This window comes from Chamaea fasciata, unplaced genomic scaffold (genome assembly GCF_029207755.1).
Source record: "Chamaea fasciata isolate MVZ Bird 193981 ecotype frontalis unplaced genomic scaffold, bChaFas1.0.hap1 SCAF_28, whole genome shotgun sequence".
Lineage (NCBI taxonomy): Eukaryota > Metazoa > Chordata > Aves > Passeriformes > Sylviidae > Chamaea > Chamaea fasciata.
Genome location: NW_027094113.1, coordinates 3,076,160 through 3,088,373, shown reverse-complemented (window position 1 = coordinate 3,088,373; position 12,214 = coordinate 3,076,160). Strand labels below are relative to the sequence as shown.

The window sequence follows — 12,214 nt, the reverse complement described above, 5'->3', positions numbered from 1 at the left end:
ACCCTCCGTTGGGAAATCTGCCCGCCGCCGGGCAAGAACTCTGCACTTGGCCCCAAAACAAGCCTGGCTGTGCAGTGAGGGTCAACATATCCCCCATCCCCATGGGTTCCCACCCCCTGCACCCCTTTTTGCATTCCAGGCTGATGCAGAACAGAGGAAGAAAACTGCCCCTCTGCCCACAGCGTCATCCCAGAGCTGCTGGGGCTCTGGAGGGGCTGAAAGAGGTGTCGGATGGGAGCACAGCACAGCCCCTGTGTCACCCACAGCAGTCCCGGGGACACTGTCGAGTCTGAGAGATGTCCTGAGGCCCCGCTGCTGCCACCTCCCTGCGGAGAGGGGTTTCATCCCAGTTAGCTCAAGGCACAAGAGGAGTCTGAGCTGAGAAGCTGCTCGGCTCCCCATCTCTCACTCCGGGGGAAGCTGCGCAGAGCTGCCAGGGCCCCCGACCCCCTGAATTGCACAAAGCAGCAACACCCGGAGAGGAGGAAGCAGGAGGGAAATACCCCACCCCCATCCCAAGGCTCAGCCCCCGGAGAGATTAAAGCACCCCCCACCCCGAGCAGCCCCAGCGGTGGTGGCAGTGGCCCACTCTGAGCCGCCATGGTCACAGCTGGGCTCTTCGTCCTCACCCTGGGAGGCTCCATCCTGCTCCCAGCTCTGGCCCCGGCAGGTAATGAGAGAACTGGGGTGCCAGGGCAAGATCCCCAGGGTGGGAGGTAGGGACCCTGGACTCCCCTGTGGCACAGAAGAGGCCAACGATCACCTGCACCCACCAGGCGCCCAGGGGAGCCAGATCATCGGGGGAAGGGCAGCAGCACCCCATTCCCGGCCCTTCATCGCCTCCATCCAGATAAACGGGGAGCACTTCTGCGGGGGCTTCCTGGTGTGGCCCAAGTGGGTGATGACAGCTGCCCACTGCTTCATTCCCAGGTGAGCCTCGTCCCCACGTGGGACACGTGCCCCCTGGACAGGGTGTGTGACCCCTTCTAACCAATAACCCTGTCCCAAGGGGTTAAGCTGCCCCCTCCCACCTGTCCCCCCCCTTGAGTCCCCCTGGCCATACCCCCCTCCCCGATGGCCACCAGCCACAGCAGCGCCCTTTCAGCCCCGCCTTGGCCACAGGAACGACCCCTCAGTGCGTGTGGTGCTGGGGGCCCACCGGCTGCAGGAGCCCGAGGAGTCCCAGCAGATCTTCAGCGTGGCCGAGTCCATTTCCCACCCGCTCTACACTCCCCGTGCCGTGGACAATGACATCCGCCTGCTTCAGGTGAGTCTGCACCGGGCACCCAGCGGCCGGGCAGTGGGGTATCCCACAGCCCTGGGGTGCGACAGGGAGGTGGGGTGCCCCACGGCCCTGGGGTGCAGGAGGAGATGGGGTACCCCATGGCCCGGGGGCACTGGGAGGGAGCTGGGGTGTCCACAGCCCCGGAGCACCGGGAGGGAGGTGGGGTGCCCCACGGCCCCAGGGCACCGGCAGGAGGTGGGGTGCCCCACGAGGGGCCGAGCCGACACTAGATGTCAGTGCTTCTCCGGAGAAGCAGGACCGCGCCATGGGGTGTGATGGAGGCACTGCGGACACACCGACCCTGTCCGGGTCAGCAGCTCCAGGCAGCCAGTCTCTAGAGCAGACTGGGACCAGTGCAGAGGGGCTGACAGGGAGGGGCCCAGCCTCTGAAGAGGGAAGGGCAGGGCTGGGGGGGGGGGGAGGTCAGCAGGAATCGTGAGCTGGGGTGCGAGGGACAACCAGGTAGGAGCAGCTGGGGGCAGCAACGCCACCCAGGCCCTTGCTGCCCACCCAGCTGAACAGGTCGGCCACGCTGAACAAGTACGTGAAGCGGATCCGCCTGCCCTCGCCACGCATTGACCTGAAGCCCGGCACCGTCTGCTACGTGGCGGGCTGGGGAGACACCTCCAACTTTGGAGACCAGCCCACCGAGCTGATGGAGACCAACACCACCATCGTCAAGCGGAGCCTCTGCCGGACGCTGTGGAGGGGCAAGGTCTCGGCCAACATGATGTGTGGGGCCAGCCGCAACACCACGCTGCAGGGTGTCTGTTCCGTGAGTGCAGCCCTGACCCCGTGCCCCATACTGTTCCCCACTGGGTGAGCCTCAGATCTCCCTCCCACCTCCTCATCTTGCAGGGTGACTCCGGGGGACCCCTGGTCTTCAAGAACAAGGTTTATGGCATCGTTTCCTTCTCTGGGGAGAGATGTGGGGACCGCCGATTCCCTGACATCTACACCAAGATCTCCAACTACATTGACTGGGTGCATCACACCGTGCGAGGGTTCCGCCATCGGGAGGGGGGGCTGAAGCCCTAGTGTGGCTGGGGGTCCTGGGGGCAGGCAGGCTGTGGGAAGAGAGGCCAAGATGTCTCATGGGAGGGGAGAAGAGGGCCAGAATTTCCACATCCTCCAGCTCTGGAGGGGTTGGGAGTTAATGCTCAGGGCTCCTCGATGTAGGTCAGGGGAGAAGTCCCTCTCTGCTCATTGGCAAGGGGTGTTATGTACCCCCTAGGCTACACCAGAAGCCCCTTGGACATCCTCTCTCAGTGGCAACCTTCCTCAATAAACCCTCAGTCCCCATCCCACTGTTCCCCCTCTGTGTTTTGGTCCCCCTGACTTGCCCTGGACATGTGTGGATGGAGCAGGGGATGCAGGAGGGAGGGGAGTGCAGGCCCTGCCCCAGAGGAGCCAGGATCTGCACCCAGCTGCTGCCACCCCAGAAGCATCCCCAGCTGCCTTCCCGCCGGGGTGTGGCTCCCCATCCCGTCCCACCCCGTCTCATCCCATCCCGCCTCATCCTGTTCCATCCCGTCCCACACCGCACCCTCCCCACCGCGCGACGTGACCCCCCCCCCCCAAAGAGGGGAACAACAGACACCCCCCGGGGGCAGGCGGGCTCGCAGCTGCGCTGGCGAAGCCCACAGGGATCCCGTCGGGAGCCTCACCCGCCTCCCCCGCGCGCAGACGGGCGCTCACCCCGCGGGAGCTGGGTGCCCGCAGTGGCCGGCAGACGTGTGCCGAGCTGCTGCTGGGTCTCGGCTGAGACACGTGTGGCTCTGCCCGGTGTCTCCGGGGACAGACCCAGACATTCCCTGCCCCTGGCTGTTTGTTTTATCTGCAAATTGCTGGCACGCCGGGGCTGCTGCAGGGCCTTGCACGGGGTCAGGAGATGCAAGCCGCAGGCATCGGCGGCCTTGGGGACATCCAGCAGAGGACAGATCCCTGCCAGGCTGCCAGCCTCCAAAGAAGCCCCAAATCCCAGTGGGGTGCTGGCAGTGACAGCGTGGGGCAGAGACCCCCTGGAATGCCGGGACAGGACTGCCAGCCCCAGGGCATCCGCGATGGCAGGGAGCCTGGAGAGCCGGCGCCTGTCCCGGCTTGTCCCAGACCACCCAAAAACCGGTGGGAAGGCGGCGCCTGACTCACAGCCGTGTTTTGGAAGCTGAAATCTCCCGCTCATCGCAGGAGCTGCCGTTGCCGCCGCAGCCCGTGCCCGCGGGCTCGGCACGGAGCCACCCGCCAGCCGCTCCGGGGACCAAACCCTGCGGCGGGGCGGGCAGGACCGGGAGCTGCCGTGGGCAGGAAGCGCTGCGGGCGGCCGTGGAGGAACCCAGGCCACACACCACCGCGTGTGGTGGCACCTAGAAAGGCATGGGCAGTGTTTTGAGAACTCCTGGACACCCACCTCCAAAAGCAGGAGGACACTGCTGAGCTGGGTGAGCAGAGAGGGGCTGTAGGAGAAGCCCCCATGAGTTATCTGGGATGTCTTTTCCGACCTAAATGGTTCCATGATTCTCTGTGACGCGTTCCCGGGCTGGTCATGGCTCTGAGGGGATTGGCCAGGGGTCAGGGGCTGTGCCATGCCGGCCCCCGGCACAGGGGATGCGGCCGAGGGGGATCCGGCTGCAGTTCCCGCGGAGCTCAGCACGCCAAGCCGCAGGCTGCTGCCCGGGAAACATCCCACATCGGGACCCAATTACCGGCAGGAATTGTTTTGTGAAATACCAAACCCTCATGGCACGGCCCGAGATTGGGAACAGATTTATCTGCGTCGCGGGTTGCTCTTCCCCGCTCTCCTCTTCCCTCCCGCCGCACACAGCAGCCGCGGCTGGGCTGGAAAACCCCAGCACGGAGCTGGAGCAGATGGGATGCGGCTCCTCATGGCTGCAGGGGCTCCCCGCATCCCAGACCTTGGTGTGGATGCACAGCCCCAAGGAAAAACAACGTTTCCTGCGACCCTAGAACCTGCCAACAAAACCGGACACACACCACTGTTTATTCTGGTTTTTAATTGTACTCCAAATCATAACACAGCCGTAAAATGCCCCAACAATATGGAATAGGGAATGTGGATGTTCCCAAAGCATCTACCTCGGGGGTCAGAACCCAATCATACAAAAATAGAAAATAAGGTATTTTTATATATAATATATATATATGATATTTATATAAAGTCAAGAGCTTTTTGGTGTCAGAGCTGAGCTGGTATTTACACAGGTGACAACGGAAGAAATGAGAGAAGGAGTAAAAATAAATACAGGTGTGGGCAGAGCAGGGGGTGCAGGGCCATGCAGCCGCGCTGAGGGGTCCTGGGGGGTGGGCAGGGCCAGCTCCCCCTGCAGCCCGGGCTGTGCCCAAAGCTGTTCTGGCAGGCAGGGGTTAAGGAGGGCTGGGGGCAGCTGCTCTGGGTGATGGGCTCTGGGTAGGGGGATGGTTGTGCCCCCCGCAGCCAGGGCTGCCACTGCACCAGCCCTCCGGGCACTGGCGTCACCTCCAAAGATGGTGGGAGCCTGGTCTGAATGGGCCTAGGAAAACCTAAACTGAAATCCATTCGAACACACACATGCTGAAACTTTAGGAGACAATAACATACATTTTTTTGTATATATATATATAAAAATATATATCTATCTCTCTCCAATCTGATGCAGCGTGCACTGCCTTTCCTGCCACTGGCAGCTGGGGCCGAGCCCCTCAGGGAAGGCGAAAGCGCAGATTCCCTCTAGACCTCGAGGTCCTGGCCAGAAACGTCAGCACAGTACCGAGAATTAATCCAAAAATAAATAGGCCCAGGGCTGCTGGCCAAGGACACGTGGGGGGGGGCCCATGGACTCCCCTCCACAGTGCACCGGCAGCAGGGAAGGGCACTGGCCACTCTGTTGGGCACCAGGTGGGCACCGGAGCATCCCAGGGCATCTCGGCCTTGCTCCAGCCATGAGCTCCCTCTCCCCTGCTCCCTGGCCGGCAGGATGGGAATCGAGCCCCCTGCGACTGCTTAACATACACAGGGATAAATAAGGATCTTTTTTATCTTAATAAATATCAGGTATATGGTTTGTACAATATACACATAATGCCCCTGTCTCCCAGCTCCGCCTCGGCCGAGGGACGATTCACACATAGTTCTCCTCCACGCTGTCCGTCTCTGCGGAGAATTTGGCCACAGCTGGAAACAGAGAGAAGTGGTGAGGGGGGTTGTGAGGGGCGAGCAGGCTCTGGGGGTCCGTGCCCGCTGGCCCCTGCCCTGCCCTGCTCACCTGAGCAGCTCCCGTAGTGGCGCACGCCGATGGAGCGGCCGCGGTGGCAGGTGGCTCGCCGCAGGTGGCACGCCGAGGGGTAGGTGACGTTGTTGTTGCCACAGAGGGCATGGTCCAGGCTGGTGGGCTCCGGGCAGGGCGCTGTCCGGCACATCACGCAGTGGGCGCTGCCTGTCTGGTCCACCACGCAGGTGTGGGTGCCAGGACACACCACGCTGGAGCAGGACTCTGCAGGGAAGCACAGGGTTGGAGTGACCCCAGGGATGGCCTCCCGTTTCCCACAGCTACTTCACCCCAGGCAGGCTTTGGGCATCATCCCAGGGAAACCCAGTGCCCTCCCTCCTTTTTCTACCAGGGGACAGAGCAGAGCCAGAGGCCAGAGGGTCCTGATCTCCTCCATCAGTGATGTTCCCAAGGGCAGGGGCTGGCAGGGGCCGGCATCCTGAGCACAAGGGAGCTCATGACCTTGAGTCCCCAGGCTCGGCCCTGGCCAGAGCTTTGCCACGCGGGAGGAGCCGAGGTCCAGCTGCAGCAGTGGAGTGCGGGGCTGAGCCCGCTCGGCGCAGCGGGACCTGGCTGGGCCAGCGGCCGCACGCAGGTGCCTTGGCAGGGAAGCAGCAGCCACTGCGGCCAGGCTGGCAGCTGCCGTGCTGGCCCCGGCGAGAGGGAAGGGCAGGGTCACCCTGGACCAGGCCCAGCACTGGAATGAGGGCGCACGGGGGTGGAGGGAGCCTGCGCAGCAGGATCAGACCCCGCGCAGGGCTCTTCTGGGGTGGGTGGAGGCTTGTGCACCCCCATTGTCCCTCCACCCTCCTCTCTTTCCCTGGTGGATTGGAAGATTTGGCATCTGCAGCTCCCTACTCCCATTTCTTGCCCCACGTTTCCCTGTGCAGCCCAGTGCTCGACAGGCAAAGCCTTCCAGAGAGGAGGGCTGGAAAAATAACCATAATCCTTCTGACAGCTCTTGGCAGGGCTGGGAGGATCACTGCACTCTTTACAAAAGAGGAAAAAAAGGGGCTTGACATTTGTAAATGACATTTTAGGGACTGTTACTGCTCAGCCTGTGGCAAGGCCAAACCCCATTGCACCAACAAGCTGCAATGTCCCCTCAAGGGGCAATGAGACCCATATCCTGCAGAGCCCTCTACCAGGACAGACCTTCCCTCCTTGTACCACAGGGAATGGGGACAGGACACGGACAGGATGTGGATGGGATGCAGTGGGGTGTTGGGAAATATGAGAGGTAGGAGCACGACTGCACCTACTTTTGCATTTGCCCTGGTACATCACTTCGAGGTCGGGGTGGTCTCTGCACTTGGCTGTCAGCAGGTCACACTCGTCCCGGTAGGTGTAGCCATCGGAGCCACAGACCTGCAGCTTGCGGGGCAGGCTGGAGCAGTCGGGGGCACAGGCACACTGGGGACGCCCGTGCTTCATCTTGCAGACCTTGTCGGGGCCGCACACCACCCCCTCGCAGCTCTCTGGGGACAGAGGGACAGCAGCACATGAGGACACAGCACTGGCTGTCACCCAGCAGGGGAGGGTCTGTCCTGCCTAGCCCCACAGTGTGACAGGGACAGTATCACCCTTGTGATGCCAAAAGCCCCCCGGGTCACAGCACGTGTGCTGACAACGCCGAGCTGTCCCAGCAGCATCTGGATCTGCTCAGCTCCGCCAAGGAGCAGGTCGTTGGCTGCGACTCCACACAATCCTCCAGTGCTCACCCCAGCCGGAGCCCCGGCTCTGCTCAGCACCAGCTCACTCCTTCCCATCTATTTATTCTTTGGAAGGAGACGTTTCTTTTTCTTGTGCAATGGAAAGAATCCATCTCTACAAGGCCCCAGTTCCTCCAGAAGGAGCCGGGCTTCGCGAGTTGTCCGGGCGATCGGGAATGCCGCTCCCAGCACACAATGCCCGGCCCTGTCTCGCTCCGTGACTGGAACACAAGAGCGGGAGGCAGCAGCCAGCGCCGGTCCCCAGACAGGCAGATGCTTTGTCCCCCCGGGTCACCTTCCGGCCAGCGCGGGGGCCAGGTTCAGGGGGTCCCGCCAGTGCCCCAGGACTGTGCCCACGCCGGCGGGGATGGAGAGGGGCCGCCAGCTCCAAGCAGGGGCCCATCCTGATGTCCAGGGGCCAGACACTGGTGCCTCTGCAAGGACTGGCAAAGGGGTCAGCAGAAGGGATGTGGGGCTCTGGTTGGGGCAGCTTGACTCCCCTTTGCCTATCACACATCTCTCACCCCAAAAACGCCCCCGTAGGTCCCAGGACACAGGCACTGCTGGGACCCAGGAGTGCCCATGAAGAGGAACGCAGGGCAGGACCAAAAGTCTTCCCAAGATGGGGATTCACCCCCAGCAGGAAGGATCCCAGCAGACAGGGTGTGTGCTGCGAGCTCTGGGAGGCACAGAGGGGGATTTCCCTGTGGGAGATGGGCCACCTTAGGAGACATGGAGGAGGAGGAGGGGGAGAAAGAGAAAGAGGAGGACAAGGAGAAGGAGAAGGAAGAAGGGGAATTTCCCTGTCTGCTTGGCCCAGCTGTCCCTGGGGGAAATTCCCTGCTGGGAAACACTTTCTCATTTTGCTCCCTGATTTCCATAGCTGGGGCCTGTCCCAGGGAAGAGAAGGCTGAGACTGGGGGACTCCAGGACAGAGGGGGACAGGTCTGTGTCCCAAGGCTGCCAGAGCAAACAAGACCCTCAGCACCCTCCAGTCTGAGACGTTGCCAGCAGTGCAGAGTCCAATAATCCAGACTCTCCCAGTAAGGGATAGTTGGAGCGGTTGGAGAATCTGCTCGTGACCCCAACCCTGCAGCCTGGCTTCCCCCTGCACTGGGTCCTTTGGGGGGACACCGTGTCCCCAGCAGCTGGAGCCAGGAATTTCACCTCCCCCCAGAGACCCATTTACAGAGCCCCCAGGGTCTGGCCAGCACCATCCCTGGCCGCCCCGGCTGCAGCCCACTTTATCCTGGAGTAACCTCTCCCAGCCTCACAAGCCTGGGGAGTAGGAGCACAGCTCCTCTTATCCGCCCTCTTCCAAGGCCTCTGGAGCCTGGTGAGGAGCAGCACCAGCTCCATCTGGATGGGACAGGCAGGGGCTGGCTGAGGGTGGGGGCTTGTGGTGCACGTGCTGGCCAGGCTCTCCAGCAGTTTCCTCAAAGATCCTGTTGCCAGACATCAATAAACTCCAGGAAACGCAGCCCCCACCATGGTCTGTGGCCACTAGCAGCCCCCCCTGTGTCCCCCAGCCTCCCGACAGAGATAAGTGAGGTTGAGTGCAGGCTCTTGGTTGAGAGCCGCCTGTCCCCACTGCACTTTGCCTCCAGCACGGGGGAGCCCCTGGAGAGGGTCCCAGTGCTCCCAGATCCCAGCTCCCTCCAACCAGGGATGGGGCCAGAGCCAGGATTTCACTCAGCTTTTGGCTGGCACAGTGTGCAGCCCCAAGCTGCAGCAGGACAGGCCTGCGGAACTGCCATTGCAGCAGTGCTGAGGGGAGCAGGGTGCTGGGGGAAGTGGTTTTGTTTAAAACCTTTTCCCCTTTAAGCAAATAACAGCATGACCTTCCAAAGCTGTGCTCCTGCCTCCTGCGGGCAGCAGGTCCTTGAGCGTGTTCTCACACAGCCACGCAAGTGCTGGAGGATCCGCAGCTCCGGCACACGCCAAAACATCTGGCGGGGCTGGAACTCACAGCTGGAGAGTTTCCACTTCTGGAACTGCCCGTTACATAAAGCCATTTCACACACGCGCTGGGAGGAGCGAGGGGCAACGGAGGGGAAGAAATCGATCTTTTTTCCTTAGAAAAACCTGACGAAGTTTCCTTCTGAGCAGCCGTGGTGAGGGCAGGGGAGGGAGGCCCCAGCGCAGAGGGGTTAACTCGGGAACAGCCAGCCCCAGATCCTCTCCCTGCACTTGGCTGCCCAGCCAAGACCTGGGTCATGCATCCCTCTCCACTGGGAGAGCAACTAAAATACACTCAAAACGAGAGCAGCCGGGGGACACAGGCTGTCCAGCCAGCCCTGATCCACAGCAGCATCCAGCCAGGAGCTGCAGCAGCAGGAGCATGGGGTCAGCAGTCCCTGGGGTCCCTGTGCTCTCCCAGACCACCAAGGAGAGCCCTGTCTGGTGAAGGGCAGTCCAGCTCTGTGCTGCTGCATCACCCGGAGCTGCAGACTCTTGAGTATTGCCCTCCAGGGCTCCACATATTCCCCACGGGCACAGCTCAGCCCCATAGCAGCCTCTTACCCCCCAACCTCCTCACCTTTGCAGGGGTGGCAGGTCACCAGCCCCAGGAAGCCCAGCAGGCTGATCTTGTTGCCTGGGTAGGTGTAGTTAGACCAGGCCACGTCCACATTGCCGTTGGCACAGCATTCCTCCCACGTCACGCCTGTCTTCAGGATCATGGTGCACTTGGCCTCCTTCCCCTGTTGCAGCCAGCAGATTCCACCTGTGGAGAGGGCAGAGGGTGAGGGATCCCTGCTGTGCCAGGACTCCTGTGAAGGGAAGTGAGATCCTGGCTGTGGCTGGACCACCTTGGGGCAGAGACAGAGGGATCACTCCAATGCCTGGGACAAGTTGGGGAACCTAGAGATGCCCTGTGCTGGCTTCTGTGGCACAAGAACTGTCCCAGAGCAGGCATCTCCAAGGGTCCCTGGCATGGCAACTCAGTGCTCCCACAGTCACCCCAAAGCTGCAGCCAGCCCTCTTCTGCCAACAGGCTCCAAACGGACCTTGGACCACAGGGATGGACCAGTTATCCCAGCACTCCCTGTGATGCTCTGGGAGATGCCCAGCCTGCCAGCCAGGCCTGAAACTTGCCTCTCCCTTGCCCTACCCTGCCTGCCTGCATCTCTGCCCAGTTCCTGCCTGGCCCCACAGAGAGTGGGTCCCAGCCCAGGGCAGCAGATAGAGTAGGGCCAGTGGGTGGCTGCTGTGAGGGTTGGATCTCCTGGCATGTACCAGTGGCCCCACAGAGGGATGGAATGGCTCCCTGACACGGGAGCCTGACACCCACGGCCTTTGCAAGGAGCATCTGAGCCAGCAGCTGGAGCACAGGGCACTTGCCCCAGCCCTTGGGTCTGGGCCAGACCCACAGCACCGGATCCCTCTGACTCAAAAGCCTGTTTGTTCCGTGACCCACCAGCGAATCAGTTAGATGAATTTTTTTTTTTTTTTTGTGAGTGATTTCTTTGCAATTTCCGCCTCTGCAAACCAGCCTCTTGTGACGCTTATTTGGGTTCGTGCTCTCATTAGCTGTGCTTGAGGTTTGCTAAACGGCGAAAGATGGAAGGGAGGGATGGGGGCAGGGACGGGTCTTGCGCTGCCAGGCGGGAGTCGCTCCCCTCCTAAGCAGGATTCACCCTGCTCCGAAGCGGAGCCCGCCCCCACCCTAGACCCCTTGTGCCCCCCTCGTTCCTCACGCACGCGATTCTGGTTCGGTCACAGGTACACGGGGCTCCCAGCCCGGCTGCATCCGCGGGGCAGCCGTGGATGGAGCAAACCCTGGGGCTGCGGGATCCTGGACACCTCGGGCGGCACCAGCCGCTCCAGCACGCGGCTGCCATCGGGGTTTATCCTCCACGGATTTGTCCAATTGCTTTTCCAAGCTCGATTTCCCGTTACAACACCGCGCGGCCCCCACTCCCCACGGAAGATTCAGCATCGTGCGAGGGGAAGGTGGAAACTCCCGCGCCGCTGCGGGAGAGGCGACACCGGCGGCACCGCACGGCTCCGAGGCGCTGGGAAGGGCTGATAAAGCCCCGGTCCGGAGTCTCGGGACGGCCTCTCCCACTGTCCCGACGCCGCCCAGGCACGGCGAAAGCCGCTAGCACCGGCAGCGGAACCGGGAGGGTGTAAGCTCCGAACTCCACACCCTGATCATGGACCGGCCCCGCTCCCGGCCCGTCCCACCGGGGGCACGCAGTCCCGAGCCGAGTCTGCCGCCGGCAGCCCGGGAGCAGGGATCCCCCGGGACACACCGGGTGCGGGATGCCGGGGCCGGGCAGCGGCACCGCCGCGATCCGGGACGCGGCAGCGGAGCCGGGCCGGGACCCGGGCGGTCGCTCCCGCCGCGCAGCCACGGGCCCCGCCCGACGGAGGGACGGCGGGGACCGGGATACCCGAGCGACACCGCCGGGTACCCGGTAGCCACCGTTCCGCCCGGTAAAGCGGTTTGCGCCGCCGAGAGCCCGGCATCCGCCCTGCGCGACGGGACATCGGTGTCCGGGGCTGCCGCCCGATAACGGCGCCGCGACCCCGAACACCTGCCGGCGGGAGCGGCGTTATCGGCGGCCGGGGCGGAGCGGGCGGGACCCCCGGCCGGACCGGGACCCCCATGGCTCTTACCGTGCGCGGCGGCGGGGCTGCAGAGCGCCAGCAGGCAGAGCGCCAGCCGCAGCGGCATGGCCGGGCCGGGCGGGGACGGGCCGGGACGGGCCGGGGCGCTTCGGTGACCTGTTGCTGTGAGGCGGCGGCGAGGCCGACGGAGCTATAAAGCGGCGGGGCGGCGTGAATCACCGGGCGGGGCGGCGCGGGGGGGCCGGGGCGGGGGCAGCGGCGGTGGAGTCGGGGGGCAGCGAGGGGGATGAGGCGTGGGGGGGGGGGGGGAGGCAATGAGGGTCTGATCGTCACCGAGTGGGCGGGGGTGTCGTGTCCGTGCGTCCCCCGGAGAGGGCGGG

General features: G+C 63.2%; 2 protein-coding genes across 2 annotated transcripts; one reads left to right on the top strand and one right to left on the bottom strand.

Moving 5' to 3' along the window:
• Nucleotides 1-572: 572 nt before the first annotated feature.
• On the top strand, nt 573-2,323 carry PRSS57 (serine protease 57). The gene is made up of 5 exons (XM_066205894.1): nt 573-670; nt 777-930; nt 1,123-1,267; nt 1,800-2,060; nt 2,144-2,323. The coding sequence occupies exons 1-5, from the start codon at nt 601-603 to the stop codon at nt 2,321-2,323; spliced, it is 810 nt and encodes a 269-aa protein (XP_066061991.1). The 5' UTR covers nt 573-600.
• Nucleotides 2,324-4,279: 1,956 nt separating this feature from the next.
• Nucleotides 4,280-12,009, bottom strand: FSTL3 (follistatin like 3). Its single transcript, XM_066205877.1, has 5 exons — nt 11,883-12,009; nt 9,799-9,984; nt 6,810-7,025; nt 5,545-5,772; nt 4,280-5,453 (listed from the first exon to the last, which is right to left on the bottom strand). Exons 1-5 carry the CDS (start codon nt 11,938-11,940, stop codon nt 5,401-5,403), a joined length of 741 nt encoding a protein of 246 aa, XP_066061974.1. The 5' UTR covers nt 11,941-12,009; the 3' UTR covers nt 4,280-5,400.
• Between the last annotated feature and the right edge of the window lie 205 nt (nt 12,010-12,214).

Coding starts and splice junctions, on each gene's coding strand:
- PRSS57 (XM_066205894.1), top strand. CDS start 601: ATGGTCACAGCTGGGCTCTTCGTCCTCACCCTGGGAGGCTCCATCCTG. Junction 671..776: donor CCCAGCTCTGGCCCCGGCAG/GTAATGAGAGAA, acceptor TGCACCCACCAG/GCGCCCAGGGGAGCCAGATC. Junction 1,268..1,799: donor ATGACATCCGCCTGCTTCAG/GTGAGTCTGCAC, acceptor CTGCCCACCCAG/CTGAACAGGTCGGCCACGCT.
- FSTL3 (XM_066205877.1), bottom strand. CDS start 11,940: ATGCCGCTGCGGCTGGCGCTCTGCCTGCTGGCGCTCTGCAGCCCCGCC. Junction 9,985..11,882: donor CAGCCCCGCCGCCGCGCACG/GTAAGAGCCATG, acceptor CCCTCTCCACAG/GTGGAATCTGCTGGCTGCAA. Junction 7,026..9,798: donor GACCTGCCACCCCTGCAAAG/GTGAGGAGGTTG, acceptor CTCTGTCCCCAG/AGAGCTGCGAGGGGGTGGTG.